At 44.9% G+C, this 19652-nt stretch overlaps 1 protein-coding gene across 9 annotated transcripts in view; it reads right to left on the reverse strand.

Annotated features, from left to right (window-relative positions):
- Positions 1–19652, reverse strand: part of SYNRG (synergin gamma) — a 361082-nt gene that overhangs the window by 155229 nt on the left and 186201 nt on the right. For all 9 annotated transcript variants that reach the window (XM_069226579.1, XM_069226585.1, XM_069226584.1 and 6 more), the window contains 2 exons: positions 11616–11734; positions 11315–11377 (listed from right to left, as the gene is read on the reverse strand). In XM_069226579.1, the coding sequence (XP_069082680.1) occupies positions 11315–11377; positions 11616–11734 (182 nt within the window). The remainder of the gene's footprint in view (positions 1–11314; positions 11378–11615; positions 11735–19652) is intronic.

Raw genomic sequence — 19652 nt, forward strand, 5'->3', positions numbered from 1 at the left:
AGCGTTTGACACAGTAGACTGGACGTATCTCTCCCAGGTGCTTCTAAGTGCCGGGATCGGCCCTAAATATCGGGGACTGCTGCGGCTCCTTTATTCCAATCCAACTGCTTGGGTGCAGGAGAATGGGGTTGTGTTGGACCCCTTTTCCTATCTGCCGGGGAACCCACTAGGGGTGCCCACCCCCGCTTCTCTTCGCACTAGCAATAGAGTTGCTTGCAAAGATTATAAGAGAAGATCCACTGATTGACGGATGGTCTTGGCCCACAGGGCGTGAAGACCATATAGTGTTGTATGCTGATGATGTACTCCTGTACCTGGCTAACCCGGCCAGTAGTGGACCCCGATCTTTGCAACTACTGAGGCTGTTCTCTGAAGCCTCTGGCCTGACACTCAACCCCAGTAAGTCCATGCTGGTCCCATTGCGTCCTGCAAGGCTGGCAAGACAATATTCCTATTCGACGCAATAGCTTCCAGGACCTGAGCGAATTGGCCTGGTTGCTCAATGTCTCACCACTCACCCAGAGGATCAGGGACGAACTCCAAAGATGGCAGACCTTGCCTCTTAATGTCCTGGGAAGGATAACACTATATAAAATTATGGTTCTGCCCCGGTTCCTTTATCTTCTCTAGAATTTCCCCTAACAGATATCCAAGAAATGGTTTAAAGAAATGGCTGCAATGGTGCAACACTTCCTATGGTACAATGTATGAAGGTGGGTTAGAAATGTCCAACTTATATCTCTATTATTTAGCAATGCACTTGCTGGTGATTAATGACTGGCTGGGAGGTGGTCGGATCCAGCGCACCAGCTCAAACTCCTGACAATGGGCTTTCCATTACTGCTTGGGATGTTGTATGGTAACTCCCTGCTGCATAAGATTCCGGAAGTGACAAAGGTGGCACTGCTGGGATGGAGGGCGGCACATGAGGCGACGGGATGGTGGCGGAGGCTCACCGAGCAGACCCCGCTATGACAGGAGGCATGGCTTAGTGAGGTCTCCGCCTTGGAGGGGTTCCAGAAGTGGGACCATATAGGCATTTCACTCTTCGGAAACATCTGGGTGGGTTCCCACATGTGGTCCTTTCAGGAGCTTTAGCAGCAGTACTCGCTCAATAAGACCCAGTTTCATAAATACCTACAACTCAGGCATGCATTTAGCGCACACATCCAGGCTGGCACGGCCATCCGTGGAGTTTAGTCCTGTGGAGGCAAAATCCTTGATGGGTGGTTTGGGAAGGGTTCTGGGGGAGTGTCTCAGATGTTCCGCACCCTGGTCACCAACACAGCGGAACCATTCAATAGGCTTCGAGAGAGGTGGGAGAGCTGGCTGGGCCGAATAGAGGAACAGTATTGGCGGGATGCCTTGATGGCCCTGAAGAACCTAACTATGACTACTCATCTTTGTGTGGTACAAACATATTATCTGCATACAGCATACCTCACGCCTGATAAAATGCACAAAGGTCTCCGACCCCTTGCGGACTGCCCCCGATGTGTAGGCCCTAATGCAGAATTCTACCATATGGTGTGAATTTACCCACACATAGCAACCTACTGGCGAGCGGTCACAGCCGAAATCTCCAGGATCCTGAAAGTGGAGGTGGAGCCTGCCCCGCTACCACTCCTGTTGGGTGGCCTGGAGAGAGTGGGGACTAGCAGAGCGGAGCGGAACTTCCTGGGGGTGGCGTGTCTGGTGGCCAAAAGAGATATCGCAGCCGGCTAGAAGGCAGAGACGGCACCGGCAACTGCCTGATGGCGACGGGGGGTAGACTGGTGTACCCAGCAAGAAAAGCTGGTATATGTAGCAAGAGGGTGCCCCACTAAGTATAACAGGGTGTGGGGGAGGTGGACGGGGACATGGGAAATCCGATCAAATGATATGCCTTGTGTGTGATGACATTTGAGTGACGTGTTCCTGAACATCAGAATCTGCAGTAATTATGTACGCATGCAAACTAAATGGGATTTGGACACCCATTTGCCTATGAGGTGCAGATGTGACATATTGCTATTACGTTGTTATGCAAAAACTAATAAAATTGCTTATAAAAAAAAAAAAAAAAAAAAAAAAAAAAAAGGGAAACCCTCCTCTAAAGGTTCCTCATGCAATTGTACTCCATGGTAAGCAGCTGCTCTGGATATAACTTGGTTATATACTGTACTATCCTCTGTGGAGATGGTCTGTTAGGATCCAGATCATTAGATGGGATAAGATCCGAATCGCACATATCCCATGGGTCCATAGTGGAATCACCCCTTTCTTCTTCCTGTGAGGAAGTGCGAGAGCGTGATGGTGGTGGAGTCAGAGGTTGTGGTGAAAAGGAAAGTTGAAGTGAATCTGGTAGAGAGAGCTCAAGAGGTTTGGACTTTTCCTTCTGCTTGTACTTATTTCCAGGTGGTGGGTCAGTATCCAGAGTCTCCTAAAATGCCAACTTCCTTTTAGTCTGTGGAGGTGGAGAAGTAATAATTTTTCCAGTTTCTTTCTGGATTTGTATTCTCCTTTGCTACTTATAACCTCCAAAATGGGTTGAATGTCTGATTCCTTCATTTGATGTTCAGAAGCATGTTTTGTGCTTTTAGAGGAATGTTTGCTAAGTATTTTGGGCACATGCCTCATTCTAGTCAAAAGCCCTATTTCATCTGTATACAAGGGTTTTTTCGTCTCCCAAGTTGAACCAAGATGTTTCGGGTCTGAAACTGTTAGTCAAGGTTTCGACTCCAAAGCAGAGCATACTTTTTTCGACTCAGACGAGGGGCGTCGTCTCGGTTCGGAGGTGGAGGCTTGTACTTTTCGGCTCGACCCAGACACTGAAACAGGCGTGGAACCTGCTGAGGGACTGCTCTGGTCTTTTTAAGCGCTGAACCCAAAGGTTGCTGGGCGATTACATTTTCTCCGGGTGGAACCACGGCTTAACAGCAGTGATGCACCCAAGGCGTTGCCAGATTTTTTTTAAAGTTGGTGTTGGGGCAGGCGTACTCACGTACTGCAGTGCTGCTATTGGCTGACTGAACCCTGATCGGAGTTGGAGTCTGGGATCGAAACTGCCATTTGTGCCTGCTCCTCTTCAAGGACGTTGATGGTGGACTCTTGAGTTTGGACGCCATTTCCAGCCTTCTTGCCCTTTGATCGCGTAACGTTTTATTCGATTGAAAAGACCAACATGCCTCACAGCTTTTTTCTCGATGTTCAGGAGAAAGGCAGAGATTAAAGACCAAGTGCTGCTCAGTGCATGGAACTTTGGCGTGGCACCGAGGACAGACTCATAATGGGAGTCCGATCCATTAGCCTATGCCGCATACGGCTGACCAGGCTCAAAGAGGGCACGAGCGCCCGAAAGGGAATTTACTTCATCCCAACAGTACTATCGGATCGAGTGCAGAAAGAAACCGCGTTTGAAACAATACCGACAGTATGAGAAAAGTTTGAAAGGTTAGAGAATGTATGAACTGAAAATTCTGGAGCAAGAGGGAACACGTCCGGACCAGACAGCAGAAAGAAAACAATCTAACAAAGGAGTCGATGCCCATGCGCACTATCACTGAGAAGAGGAGTCACTTGATCTCGTGACTCGAACACACACACACACACACACACACACAATGTAGGGAGAGCATTGAAGAAGCTCAATCAAGGTCAAAATACTTGTGTGTGAAAAATGTATTCTACAAGCAACTCTGATGCTTTCCGGCCATCGGGTGGCCTTCATCACATTACAGCAATAGAATACAAACATGACCATATATAGTTCAAGAAAATAGAAAAAGGACTGGTTGAAAACACATTGAGCTGTGAATAGGCACCATCTTGTTGCAAGCAATATCTAAAAATGGGGTATGGAAGGATGTAATTTGTATGGAAAAACAATCATTACAAATACATGAATTCACATAGAAAGAAATACATAGTAGATACAAGAATCATGTGAATACAAATTTAGGAGAGTACACTGCAAGGGGTGATAATTAGAGCCTCCAACCATGGTATACCCTAAATAAATCTATCATATTATCCATGAATATAGAAGGCAAACTTAACACTGATTAAATGGGTTAGATTATTGTGCAGTGGCATGTTTAAAGGCTGGCAGGATAATCTCAGCGCCACTGCAGATCCAGAAGGGGGCATGCCAAAGTGGTCCTCTATCTCCGGTGTTATTTGCACTGGGTATGGACACCAAACAGTGTATCTTAAGGCTGAGGTAATGTGCTTGGAATATAAGATGCAGGAGTAAAACTCATAGTTTTGTTATACGCAGATGATGCCCTAGTGTATTTGGGGTCCTGAATAGGGGCCTGAAAAGAGATGTTCCACTTGAGGAGTTCATACATATTTCAGGGCTTGTACTGAGCAGGTATAAAACATGTGTTCCCCTTCCTAATAAAAATGGTGATGTTACCCAGGATGTTCTCCTACTTTGCCAACATATCATATTAGGGTGCTCTTATAGACTCCCTAGTTCTGTGGGGGGTCTAGTGGAGGGCAGAGTCACCCTAAATACTCTGGAGCTGCTGGATGAGAACAGTGGACTGGGAGTATCACACTTTTGATAGCAGTCTCAATCCAGTGGTTGACACAATTACAGCAATTGTATGGGCCACACTGGTTTTACACACCCAGTATGCCCCTTAGAACGATACTGATTAAACAGTGTAGCAGAAATGTATACAAAAAATGATGGCTGATATGCTTGAAATAATCTCAGCCACAGGTAATCTCTCAGGGCCATATCTCAGCCCACCATTATTTTGCACACCATGCCATCTCAGATTGGACCGAGCAGATGAGCCCTAAAAGGGTGGAACCAGTTTTGGGTTCCTTGTGTTCCGGCTCAGGGAGGCCCTGACCTGGCCGTTAGGGTGACTATTCCTGCTGGAGCAGGGTCAAGACTGATATACTTATGGCAGGGTCCAAACTAAGGTGGCAAGGTGTGCAAAATAACAATGGACTGGGATGCAGCCCGAGCCCATTACAAGTATCTGAGAATAATGCAAGTATTCCATCCATCATTTTTTGTATACTTTAATGCTACATGGTTTAGTCAGTATCTTTTCAAGGTCCATACTTCAGTAAGCCACATCAGAGTGGTGCTGACTGGGCCTGACCACAGTTGGAGACTTTTAAGAATAAAGTAAACAAAGAAAAGCAAGCATAGGTAACCAAGCATGCTTCTTTTTTCCAATTTAGCTGGGATCTCTGCAGATTGTACACAGTATCTCAGCCACTACAAGGCCTGGGGAGCGGGGGCATGGTATTTCTATCCTGACCCTTTCTGTTTTCTTTGGCTTTTTTCTTGGGACTCAGTTGAGTCAGAGTTCCAAGATACCTGCCAACACTTCCTGGTTGAAGTGTTGCAGTGAATCAGATCTCACCATGAGATCGGTCGGATCCAAGGACCCGCCGCATCCTTAGATATCTATAAATCTTTTTTCTTTAATAACACCAGAAAGCTACTCAATGGATTTACACCAAATCAAAAAAAGCACTCTTTCTGGATCAAAATCTAGCTTTCTGCCTTATTTGGTATGATTCTGTTTAGCGGTTTGCGCTGTAGATAAGTCTAGAATCACCATGGAAACCTGCATGGGGAAAATGCGTTTGGGGCCTCTTCCCCTTCTTCTTAGCCCCCACTCGATGAATCACCCAGAAACTTTCAAGACAGCAGCTGAAGTGAGAGGCAAACTAGTTTTGTAACGTTCGTGTCTATCTGTCAAACTGCGCTGAAGTTCTTAGCAAAACAATAAACACTGTCTATGGAAGCTAGGTCCTAACTAGAACAACGTACTGGAGACTATATATATATATTTTTTTTACTGAAAAAAACAAAGGTTACAGGGAAGTTATAGTTAGGAATTAGTACTGAAAAAACCTTAGAAATTCACTGAAAAAACCAAAGGCTACCGGGGAACTATAGTTAAGTTCTGAATTTACATGCATAAAACCATAGAACTTCAGCTGTTATATAGTGATTAGGATAATGAGGAACAACAGTCAGGATTGTAAAAATTAGAGATGTGATTATAAACAACCGCAACACATTGTCATAACATAACATGATTATACAATTCCTACCTAAAAGCCTCATCGGAAGCCCTTAAGCGACGGCATGGTGATGTAAGCCAAATCTGTCCATAGAGTCCATGAGAATCACACCCCAACCCCATTACCTTGGTACAAGGTCTGGCCGCCAGTCCCCAGATCAGGATGTGGAGACACAAAGGCTGAGGTCTACTGAAAACCGACATGCAGCATGGAAGGAAATTCTTGTAGGAATATCCTCTAATACCCTTTGTCCTAAAAGATGTTTCTATAGTGGACATATTTATGTTCATGCACAGAAGTCTGATGTGGGTATGTACCTAAACATTGGACCCAAAGGACCGATTTCATGTCTGTCCATCGCGTGTGATAATATGGAAGGGGGCCCCCTACTGGGGTGGTGTGGAGCTTGGGAAGATGTACATAGTCAGTGTTTTACTGAGGAGGGTGAGCCATGAGTAGTAGTGCTCTTACCTCTGCCTCTGAAATTGTTGCCTCTATATGTCCCTCTAAAAGAACCTCGAGAGGAAGAGGTGTGACATCTAATGCACACCGGATTGTTTTGTTTGTGATTATTTGCCCCTCTGAAACAATCTGCTGGCCGCGTTTTTGGTGCTCATCTGGGAGATATTGGAGGATCTCCTCCATCTCATCCCAGTGAACCCGGCAATAACTAGAAAGCAAGTCCTGTGAACTGGCAGTACGCCAATGACTTGCTGCTTGTGCAGCCACTCTCTTGCTTGCCGCATTGAGCCTCTTGCTCTCCTTTTCTGATGGAGGAGAGTCCTCAGTAGCCTGGCTGTTAGCCCATTTTCTGGTAGTGGTAGCAACTATCAAATCTGGTGGGACCTGAGACCTGATGAATAGTGGGTTGGAAGGTGCAGGCTTGTATTTCTTGTCCACCCTGGGTGTTATAATCCTAGAGCGGACAGGACAGGCTCTTAAAGATGCTGTCTGAGTGATGAAGCATTCCCGGGAGCATAGGGAGGAACGGAATGTCTCTGCCCCATTGGGTCTTTATGGAGCTGCACATTGTGATAAGTGGCTGCCCTAGCAATGACCTGTTTGTAGCTAGTAGTATTCTCTGGAGGAGAGGGCCGTGCAGGATAGGAGTCTGGATCCATATTAACAATAGGATCTGGATAATAAGAATCATAAGAGTCCTAAGGGTCTGGGTCTTGATGTGTCCCCCCTAGGTAATCCCCTACAAACAAAGCTGAACCCCGAGAGGTGAGGTCTCCTGCAGTAGGAGAGACAGGGGAATGGGAGAAGGTGGAGGGGAAGTGGGGGTGGTGAATATGGTGGATCAGGAGGAGGTAAAGGCTTGGTTGAAGAAGCGGCGGCCTTGTCCTTTAAGGTCGTTTTCAGAGGAGGTGAGGTGTCCAAGGCCTTCTGGAAAGTTGGCTTCCTCTTAAAAGTAACAGAGGGGGAAGCCACAATACGACCTGTCCCTTCTTGAATATACAACTGGCACTGTTTAGCGTCCATGGTGTCTAGTACCAGCCCAATAGGAGATGGTATAGTGGAGTACTGAGTAAAATCCAATTGCTCCAAAGAAGTAGTGTCTTGAGTTTTTGGTACCAATGATTTCAGTCGATGGAGCTTTTTCGATGCCGAAACTGATTCCAAGCTGCTTCGGTTCAGAGCCGATACAGTCAGTGCAGAGAGTTTAGTGGTTAACATTCGGACTGAAATGGAGAAGGTCGATACCGAAGACGCAGCAATAGTCTTTATTTTTTTTAGTGCTGAGCTGACGGCCGGGGCAGCTGAAATGGCTCTCCATTTCGGACTGAACATCGGAGTCCTAATCTTGAATGGAGACTGTTCGGGCTCTTCCTGCACGTGTTCTTCCCCAAAGATGTCCAGGGCATCTGCTGGGGATTTATGCACCATCTCCAACCTGCATGCTCTTCAGTCCCACAGGGTCTTCTTCGATCTGCATGTGTCGCAGGTGGCCTCCTGGTGATCTGGTGAGAGGCAGAAGTTAAATACCTGGGGATGGTCAGTGTGGGGGAACTTGGAGGGGCACAGACGGCAGAAACGGAATATTGTCTGTTCGATCAGTTCAGCCTTTTCTTCGGTGGCGCGTGGAGGTAGCCCCGAGGCTAGGCGAGGCCTGCCCCAAAGGGTGAGCAGTCCGTTCTGGACCCGATGAGCTGGAAAGTACAAACGAAAGATGAAAAATGTGATCCAAATAACAATACTGTTGAACAAAGAACAGATGGAAAGAAAGTCTCGGTCCAGAGCAAGTAGAAGATGAAGTGAAGAAATACATGTCCAAATCCAACAGCGGAGAGAAAACATCTAACAAAGGACTCGATGCCCATGCGCAGTATCACCGAGAAGAAGGAGCCACTCGATCCTGTGACTCAAAAATGCTTCTTAAGAAAAACAACTTGTAGCACTCCGAACCCAATACTAGATGGAAGACGGAAGTATGCAGAGCATGTGTATCTACAGCCCCATATGCCACGAACAGATGTGTGTTGTCACGTACAGCAAAAAAAAAAGAATGAATTTTCTTCAGACATGATGGGCTGATGAAGGTGTTTATTGTTACTACTTTTTTTTTTCATTGTGCTTAACAATAAGGCAATGTAGCAGTACACTTCCAGTACAGACTGGTTAGATAGTGCAGACTTAGGTCAGTGTGAGTCCACAGCAAGCATGGTTGCAATTCTGATTGAAGATACAGAGAGGTGATAAGCAAGCAAAAGCGACTATGGGCATTTCCGTCACTGCTATACATGTGACCATTGCATTCACTCATGCGGACCAAAGGGAGGCAGGGCCATCATATAGAATCTGTTGCTCGACTACTTACGTTTCCCTCATCAACCCTCATGCGCACCAAGTATGCCTGGTATGCCCTGTATATCTTTCGGCAGTTACAGGGTGGCATAAGATTATGGTAGGCATCAGATTGGATATTTCAATAGGTCATGTTAGTGTGCTACTCCTTCGCAGTGGGGAGAGGACCCTTCATCCATCGCATCAATATCCTGCATCATGCCATTTAAAAGCCTAGGGCCACTAGTCATCTGCAAGCCATCGCCCCATATCCCAGTAGGGTCACCAGCGGTGTGTGAGCAACAGCCTCCTGTGTGATCTCCTCTAAGACTTAAAGTATCACTAATCAGAAGTGCTGCACACCAGGGCAGTGCCATGATATATTTGTAGAGCTTGCATCTTCCATTCCGCAGCGCAGACAGCAAGAATCGTCAAGTAGATCAAAGTAGAATAGTCGAGCTGGGGTGTAGTATACACAATTAAGGTACTTGAAGTGTAAGAAATGGTGTCGGCCATTCAGGGACACGTTGTGGACCAGAGAACAGCAGTCGGTCCACTGTTAGTCACTGATGTCTATGCGGAGGGCCTCCTGCCAATCACAGCGGGCTTTTGCAATGCAGGGCTGACAGGCCTCCTGCAAGTAAGAATATGTTGCAATGGCCCGAATCTGAGCCTTCGTCTGCAAAAAGTATAAGAGAGCTTCTGCCTTGAAGCCTTCTAGTAGGGCTTGCACGTACGACATGCACGATAATGAAACCACGCAAGCATAGTTGGTGTGTTGTATTGCATGCGGACCTGTGACTAGTGAAGGGATTTATTATTTTCTGCAACTTTAAAATCTGCAATAAAAAGCATTTCCTCTGAGATGTGTGCCAAGCTTTCTAGCGGATTATCTCTGCTCATCTACTCTGATAGCTGACCCCTGATCCTCAACCTTGCAGAGGTTCCCTGTGTTCCATATGGCCATTCCAGCCTCACAGCTGCCTGTGCAGCAACACACTGCCTGCATAGTGGGACTTCAAAGCATCTGCTCGTTGCTTCTGATGCTTTTAAGCAAAAAGTTCACTAGAAGAACTGAGAACCGTCACAAATTTTCGAATGTATACTGGAACACAGTCCTAGGTCAGAGGTCAACTATCAATTCACCACTACATTACCATAACAACTGTTGTCTTACACGTGCATATTTGAGAAACCCAAGCATTATTTGAAAGGGGAAGCATCATATACACAGCAGCTTTGTACCATAGAAATACCTGAAGGGCACCTGCGGGGAGCTCCGATTTTAAATTCCCAATACTGTGCAAATGACCTACCCTTACATATCAAGCTGCACAATGGAAGGCTAGAATATAGCTCAATATACAATTAAAAATCAACCTTGATGCAAATATAGACAGTTACAATGTGTGGTGCAGTTTATCATCCTGTAGCAATGATGTTGTAGCAAATGTTCTAGAACTCAAAGGTGGTGTGCGGATAACACAGATAACTTTCTTAAGAATCGATAGAGAAACATAGGTGAGGTACATACCTGTAAGTGCTATGTTATTTCCTAAATTATTACAAAAACAGGGTTGCCTGTCCAACAGAAGTTGCATGGATGTTCTGTAGCTACTCATTTCATGTTAACTATAAACCTGAGTTTAGTTATAATTTTCCAATTCACATGTTTGCCTTAAGTAGTATCTAAATTTTACACCATGAGCTTTGTGCTTGAACATAAAGAAAGAGATGTCACCATCCAGCTCTGATGAAGTTTTTGTCCTACACCTTGGTTGCCAAATGATAGTCCAGTAAGGGTGAAAGTACGCCAATTCAGAATATCAATATGAGATTGATTTATATACGTCTAAACATCAATCCTTGACAAAGCCAGTGAGTATGCTGAAAATCTGGCATGGTTCTTGTCCTCGGTGGCATACATTAGATATCTTCCAAGGCCATCACCTGTAAGGTAAATTGAGCAGCCACAGCATCCTTCATCTGCTGCTAAGAGAAATACAAATTACGCCCACTAAGCTTAACAGGAAGAAAGCAAATCTACAGTAATCAGGAGTAAAATAAATTAGCAGACGGCACATCAATGATAACTTGGGGGTGAACAGACCTTGGGCTACCCAAACTGTTGTTCAACAATGCAAGATCTTTGTTTTCTTTAGAAAACATGCAGCCTTTTTCGCGACAAACTACTTTTTTGCAAGGTCATCTTGCATGCAAAAAGAAAGCATTACAAACCAAATATTCAATTGCTTTTCTGAACTATTGTTAGATAAACCCTCTAAATTGCTGCACATAATTCTAAAAAGAAACATGCCTTTCAAATAAACATAGTTCTTAAAACACATGAAAATGCAAAAGTAGTTAAGCTTTTCATTAACCTGGAAATTTTATTGCCACCTGCTTGATCAAGCATTAAAGTATACAAACTATGATAAATCTACACAATCCACACAGATGTATTACATTGTAACCAAATCCTTACCTAATGATTTACTTTCTGTTTGGGGTGCCAACTGTCGAAATACATGATATTTATCTTCAAAATCTACAAGACGAAAGAAGAAAGGAACCACAAAGGGCATATTTTATTTTTAATACTGGAACACGAATGTTAATAAAATTATGTCTTTGAAAACAGCATGTATACCTGTCTGTAGACAAAAAAAAGCTCCCCCTTAACATTAAAACCATTATCTTTCATAGAAACATTTCAAAGCCAACGTTCAAATAAAACCACTGGAATACACATACAACTTAGATACTATATGAAGTGGCAGTCCTACCTGGGAAAGTCGATGTGCTCTCCGAAGACTTATCAGTCGTAATTCCTTTAAAGGCAGCATATTTGTCTGCAGACGAGGGTGGGATCGTTCCTGAGAGTGGAATCAGTAAAGAGGGAGCACTAAAAACATAGGAAAAGAAATTAAAATTCTAAGGCTGCTTGGTCCTTGTGAAACCTACGTGCCTCACAGCACTGGAAACAGGGTGTACTTTGCCCCACTATGAGCACAATAATCACCAGTTTAGGATCAACGCATCATTTATGTACAGAGCTAAGGTGATGGTAAACTGAAATAGGTAGGGGCATCTGTTGTGACTTTCATATGCCCAATTGAACAGTGAGTGCCCACTGTCAAATCACCTAAAAGTAGGTTTATGAAAAGGTATCACATTGTTGGCAACTTTTACTGTTTATTGAAAAGGGACTGGCAGGGAAAAGTACACAAACAGACAGCAATGTGTCCTTAAGAATAGATTACATTTCTGTTCATTTTCAGTAACAACACTTCTCATTCCCTAAAACAAATCCTCCACAAAAACTCTGTAGTGGTATGTAACAGAAGAGGTAGTTACATGATCATGTGGTGAGAAAGCCCCTTCAAAAGAGAAAAATTGGGAGGATTGAGTAGTTATTGCTGGACATGTAGCATTTAAACAGGTGTTCAGCCAGCAGCCCTAAAATCCAATCATTCATCAAGATTTCAACTTGCAACAAGGGTACACTTCAATCTAGCTATTTAAGATTAATTGAAGATTAGTAACTCAAACTGAGTCTCACTATCAAAATGTCATCTATAAACAGGCGCTGTAGAGTTGGCTTCCTGTTTCTCTTGCACCTCACCAACTCCTTTGCCCCTCACTGCCCTGGAATCTCCCACCTGTACAGACACATGGTGTCTCCCCGGTTTTGTAGTTAAGTCATACAAGCCACACCTCTAGCCCATACAGATTCCAATGTTTGGTTACACTGTTCTTCTGCCTCTTGAATACATAACATGTCTCCTCATACACAGTCCCTTAGTTCGGCGCCCTGCTCCGACACCGCTTTTACTGCACCTATACCCTCTGCACAATGTGGTTGATTACTGTCATAATATAGCAATGTATGTTAATGCGGTACGCCCTTTCTATTGATGCATGTCATGGATTATATAATGCATTGTTTTGTTAAAACCTTCAATAAACAGATTTCAAGTAACAAAAAATATCATCTATATCTGAATGCGTTAGAACAGTCTGCTCCATTCCAAACAGAAATTAGTTAGTGAATACAGCCCAGCATTGAAGTCTATGTGTTTTGAGTGGTACAAAAATATAGTAAATATATCTTCTGAGATAAATATGGCTCCTAAGAAAAAGTAATTTACCTTTAGTAACAATCTTTCTGGTGGATGGTGCAGAATCCTTATCATTGAATATCTTAGGCAGCAGACTGAATCTGGAAACTTATGACATAACTCTCTGGCACCAGTAGAAGATGCTGGCTGTGTTTCAAACTCAGAAGATGACTTTTGGTAAAGTCAGTAGAGCCATATGGTGTCCACTCCAGGGCCCCTATGTCAGTTTTCATTTATTTTTTGCTGTGTCTCTCAAGGTGGCAACAAGCATGTCTTCAATGAATTGAGTATGCTGCCATAAATAAAATTGTTATCTTTTAGGCTTATGGTTTTCCTTCAGGTAAGATCGGTGAGGAATCTGCAGGTAAACAGAGTATCTACCAGACAGATTGTTACCGAAGGTAAGTAATTTTTACTTCTGTTGGATACTACTGCTTGCAGATTCGTCACCTTAGAATAGATTCCTATGCAATGCCATTAGGAGGTTTGTCTGAAGAAATTCAAACAAATACATCTTGTAGTACTGAGTGAGCAAACTGGTCACCTCTGCTCACCTTAGGATACTTAACTTCGATAATGTGTTTTCTGGTAGGGTAATTCAACCACAGGTTCTTCACTTTGTAAATTCCCCTTGGTGCCAGACTGGATCTAGAAACTTTTGTACGATCATCAACAGGTGACGTCATGTGGCTCCGCATTGGATCTGTCCCATCACAGATGTGATATCAGGCCCCCAATATACATGCCATGCGTTGATGTTAGTTTCTTTCTGATCTCTGTGTATTTTGAAATCAGAAAGTGGCAGTGTGCAGATTTCCAGATTAGCATCTTATTCTAAAGCTCTCAACTATCACCATTTTCCATGCATGGAGATGCAGGTTGAGTATGACAGGATGTCGGACCGAAGGTGCAGCCAAATCAGATGACATGTGCTCATGGCCTGGGAGGTGAAAGGCAAAGTCAGCCTTACCTATGAGGTAATCAGGCAGTGCCCAATGGGCTGGTCTCACAGATCAGTGCGTAGGCCCTTTTTTTTGGTATGTTGTGGGCCGGTTGTGTAGCCAGGTGGGCCAGCCTAGAACTGTCGAAGGACATGTCCATTAGGGACTGTTGTACATCTGACACAAAGCCCATGAAGCAAATCATCAAAAGCACCATGGTTGGGTCCACTGCTCTACTCAGACAGTCAGTCATGTCCAGACTGGAGCACAGAGTACTTTGCTGCATCTTGACAATCAAAACTGAACTGCTGTAATGCCAGTCTGATGTCATGCAGGACAGCTGGCAAAATGTCCCCTACTTTGTCCCTAATTGCATGTGAGTATCAACCCAGGAGGCACCGTCACAGACCTTAAGGCAAGGCTTGTAGAAGTAAACATCCATTTTACAAATGCTTCCCTCATTTTGGATTCTCAATCAGACAGTGTAATGGGAAATGTGTAGGGGTTCAGGTAGATGGATGAGGTCTGTACAACTATGCTCTCCAGAGTGTGGTGATGTAGGAGGACGTTCGGGTCACCTGGAGTGGACCAATCTATTACCTGGGGAGCTAGACCCTGGCTTTGTCCAGGTGCCTACCAGTACATCAGTCAGGGCCCTATTAAATGGTAAGAGAGATTCTTGGCTAGTTTGTCCAGGAATCAAACCCTCATTCATGACAACAGTTTTCACTTTAGGTGTTGGTTGAGTGAAATCGAAGACGTCAACCACCGTACAAATCACTGTGGTGAATGAGGCATATTCTTCAGTTGCCATAGTCTGATTCTAAGAAAGGCCTATGTCTGGAGATATGTCTAGGCCACTGGCCTCTTGGAGATTATCAGAAATATTTTCCTTGCCATAAAAATCATCATCATCATTGTCTTGATAAGGAGTCATATTCTGATTAGGCATATCAGCGTGCTCTGACAGAAAGATGGTTATTCTGGGAGTCTGATAGTACTATTGCCTTTATTTCTGTCATCCGCGATGTCAATGTCTGGTCTCTGGGTGGCGGTTTAGGTGATGTCTTTGTCAGCATTGAGATTCAGACTGGACCAGTTGCGCCAGAACTTGAAGGGCTGAATTCAAATTGGCGGGATCTACTCAAATAGAGGTGGCATTGCATAGTTAATGTCAGGGATGGATATCTCTGCGGTAATCCAACTGGAGGCTACTTTGGATCCTTGGGGCCCAAATGTGTGCCAAAGGGGCCTGGTGGAGCATCAAAGACGTCATCCAAGGCCTGTTGAGCTCAAGGAGCTGCTGCGGCTTTGGTGATGGCCCGGGGCACATCAGAATCAGCTCTGTAGTGGGGGGACAACTTTGTGGTCTAAAGGTGCTCAGGGTGTTGTGCAACTCAGAGTGGTAGGCTAATGGAACTCTTGTGTTTCTTTGACTTTTTGGACCTATCCCATCCCCGTGACTTCTACGACACTGTTAGAGGAACGGTCTTGGGAGTGTGATCGTTCCCTCGACCAGGGTGTTTTTTTTTCCCATCTTTTGTTTTTACTTTTTACAAAGTTCAGAGATGGCAAATTTGGCTTCGCGTTCACAAATGCCTTTGTTCATTTTCACTCAGCATTTACAGAATACAAGCAACCACGGAGAGAAATCATGGTTGTCAGTCACCAGCATCTGCCAATGACAGTATAGTCTCAACATGGTTTAAACCTGGTTTTGTAAAGCCTGCACACAGTATTAATGTAAAGGAAGAAATTCTATCAGCCAGACAGAATTTGAGAAGCTCTGGGTCAGAGTCGGAAAATATGAAAAGAAAGGAATAAACATCAGCCCGGGATGTGCTGCATATATAGGTTCCCCAATGTTATATCCAGGGTGGGACAGATCAGCCGCACAATGCCACTTGTTGCCACATGAGGGAATTGCAACAAATGTTTCCGGATCCTGTCTGGCGCCTGGGGAATTTCACAGTGTGAGTGATCTGTGGTTAGAAGTCTCTATGAGACTTCGGTAAAATAGTGAAGAGAAGCCCACATTGTCACTTTGCATATGTCTACCACGATCATTCCTCTACTCAAAGCCACAGTGGAAAACTTTGCAGTGGTGAAATGGACTCAGGATCCCATTAGGTGCTTCTTTGCCAGTGCCCAACAGATCTTGATGCACAGCATCAAATGCCTTGTCTTTTTTGTTGCCCATGTACCCAATAAACGTCTGGTTGTAAAACCTGAGATCCTTCATGCTGCTAATGTAATAACTCACTGCACACCCGGGGTCTGATCCTATGCAACCACTCCACTCCCTGGGCAGAGTGGGGCAACAGACAAAAAGTGACTTGCCCCAGATGGAATGCAATGGGATCACCACAATAGGAAGGAAAGCCGCCTTAGTTTGCAGTTTGAGTTTATCTGGAAAGAAGCATGTAAAGCAGTCCTAACACTCAAAGATTGAAGCACACAAACATGACAAGCTGAGGTCACTGCTACCAAAAAAAAAGTTTTAAAAGTGAGTAATCATAACCGACAACTGCACAGGGGTTCAAACAGCGTGTCCACTAAAAGTCAAAACTAAATTCAAGACGTATAGTGGCATGACAAATGGGACCGGCAGAAACAGTAAAACCCTTTAAAAATGTAACAACCAACTGTGACTTGCACAAAGAAGGTTGGTCTGGGAGACAGAAAACCCATCAAAGCCTCAATATACCCTTTGATCAGACCAACTGAAAAGCCTTGCTGGGCCAAAGACAATGAGAACTAAAGGTATGCCAAAGATGATTTCAAAGGGTCCATTTGTCTTCCTGAACACCATGTTCCCAACTCAGTTGAGGGGCACTGAGTGACAGGATCACGTCGACCACCTCCAGGGGCAGCAGAAAAGAACTCGGATAAACCTGCTCAATCACCATGCATGAAGGTGTTTTTCTAAGAGATTTAGTTGCAGGACCTGGCACTCTCACTGGGAGAGAAGAGTCACTGAGCAGGAGATTAAGAGGACCACAGAGGGAAAGAGGCAGAAGGTATTTGAACCACACCATTCTCAGCATGTCCAGGGCAATGAGAATGGCTTGGACCTGACCCTGCTGAGTCTCTCATAACCGAAGGAATCAAGGGTAGGGGAGGAAACACCTACTAAAGCAAAAGCTTACACTTTAGCTAAAATGCGTTCCCCAAGGTACTTTGCAACACACATGTTGGAGGTATAGAATATTGGGCAAAGGGTGCTGGTGAGAGAGGCAAAAAGATCTTACTGAGGCATGCCCCAAAGGGGAAAGATGCCTTGAACCATATCTGGGTGGAGACACCACTCCGGGGCAGTAAGACGATGGTGACTGAGGCCTTTGAATCTAATTTTGGGTCAATTCACCAGATGTTTTGCTACCAGCCACAGCTTCTGTTGGTGTTCCCAAGTCGAGAGCCTAAGCGCTTTTCAACAGAAAAAGTGAAACTCCATTCCTTTCCTTCTGCTTGTTGATGTACCACATCGGGGTCATACTGTCTATCAAGATCTGGATGGACGGATTGCAAGGGAACAAGAAAAAGGTCTTGGGCACCAGTTGGATCACCATCAGTTCAGGTGGACAGATGTGAATCCCTGCTCTTCTGGTGAACAGAGGCATGTCATCGCCAGATCCCCCATATGCGAGCTCCACTCAAACGTGGGGCACGTGCTCACTGCCAACAGGGGACAAAATCAGCTCCCTCAAGACAGACTCCCCTCCCTTCCATTTCCCACCAGCTCCAGCACAATGCAGCGTCCCTGAAGACACAATGTAGACTGCAAGATGTCCCTGATGCCGGAACCATTGTCCACTGGTGATCACTCTTGCCAGAATTTTGGCTTTGACCCAATACAAGAAGCTAACAGACCAAGCAGGCGTAGAGCCATCCGTACTGGAATCCAAGCTCCCATCCTAATCATCTAAATCATATTACAAATGTCCCAGATCCACTGTTAAGGAAGGAAAGACCAGAGAAAGGTAGTAGACAGTATCTCCCCTACGAACATGAGGTTCAGGGACAGCTCCTGGTAAGACCTGGGTACATTGTTCAAGAAGTTGAACAGCAGTGGTATAGAGCGACACTATTAGTGGTGAACCAAGTTTGAGCAGATAGTCACCCAGGTATGGGAACACTGCAATCTTAAACATTTTGACACAGGCAGAGACCACCACCATCACCTTGGTGAATACCCGAGGTGCCAAAGGTAATCCAAAAGGAATAACTGTGACTTGATAGTGAGTGGAAGCCAACACAAACCGCAGGTACTTTCTGTATTGATATATGAAAGTACATGTTCAGCAGGTCGAAGGACACCATCCAGTCTTCCACATCCAGCCCCAAAAGGACTCAAGTTAGGAATAGACTCTTGAAATTCTCCATGCGCAGGTAAAAGTTCAGGAGTCTGAGGTCTAGGATCAGGCAAAAGCTGCTGTTCTTCCTGGGAACAAAAAAGTATCAACTGCTTCCTTCTCCAGCAAGACCACCAGCCCCTGCAACATTATCTGTATATTGTCCTTGGAAGTGAATGCTCAGGAGGGATGTAGGGGATGTTACTAGAAGAGTAGGGCATGACTGGCATCCCAAATCTAGTGGTGCAATCAATTACTCCACCCACAATTGCGATCCAAGGGAAATATTCTGGCTGGAATCGCCAGGTTCCACACATTATCCCAGATTCTGCTCAGTCTCAAAGGCCCTGTGGTGGAGGGTTCCATGGAGCTGCAGGCCGTATGGTGCTGCTGGCTGCACTGCTTCTGCCTGCGCTGCCTACAGTGTATACAAGCCTGCTCACCCTACTCCCCATACATCCTACTGCCGATTCTGGTGGTCATAAACAATAAAGGAGCATTAAAAGGCTTAATGGATTGGCGTAACTCGAGTAGGGGACCTTTACAGAGACGGCACATTGTTGTCATTTGAAGTGCTCTCTGAAATCCTCGAACTATCCCAGGGACAATTTTTGCTACACTGAGCAGCAGTGGTTTCCCTGCAGAACTACTGGAGAACCGGAACGGCAGAATCTCTCTACCCATCAAAGTAGCCTGGTCATATGCACCACATCTGGCAAAGTCCAGGCTATCCATATCTTATACCAAGCACTAAGGGCGGACATGAATACACCTATGGAGGAACTGCGCCAGAAATGGGAAGAGGACTTGACTCTACCGATTACAGACTGGACTGGGCTATAAAACTAACTAACATTTATATGGTGTCTCGCAATGCCAAATTCAAATTAATAATTGTCTTTTATTTTTTACATAGGGCATACCTTACCCGGGGAAAATTATACAGACATTTGGAGAACTGGATGTGATGTGTCCCAGATGTGGGGAACAGGGAGCAGAAATACTCCACATGGTATGGGCATGCCCTGCCTTATAAGACTTCTGAGTGGGAGTAGTGCCCTGTAACAATGAACGTAAAGAACGATCCCATGTGCTCGCTTGGCATGTCTCATAGGAGGCTTCCCACGACCAGCTAAACAAAGTCACTACTAAATTTGTGGACTTAGCCCTATTACTCACAAAGCGTGAGATTACAATGAAATGGAAAGCTACCAGAAGCCCCCAGGTTGACAACTGGAGGTAGGTCCTTCTCCTACGGATAGTTAGGAAAGCATAGTCTTATTCCAGGAGGTGAGGAAAGGCTGCTGCACAATAGATACACCCAGGGCTTGGGATACCTTAGTAAAATGTCTGAAAGAAAATGACATTGATTCCCCTGATAGTTCTGTGCTCTCTGACCATAACGGACT

This window comes from Pleurodeles waltl, chromosome 3_2 (assembly GCF_031143425.1).
Source record: "Pleurodeles waltl isolate 20211129_DDA chromosome 3_2, aPleWal1.hap1.20221129, whole genome shotgun sequence".
Taxonomy (NCBI): Eukaryota; Metazoa; Chordata; class Amphibia; order Caudata; family Salamandridae; genus Pleurodeles; species Pleurodeles waltl.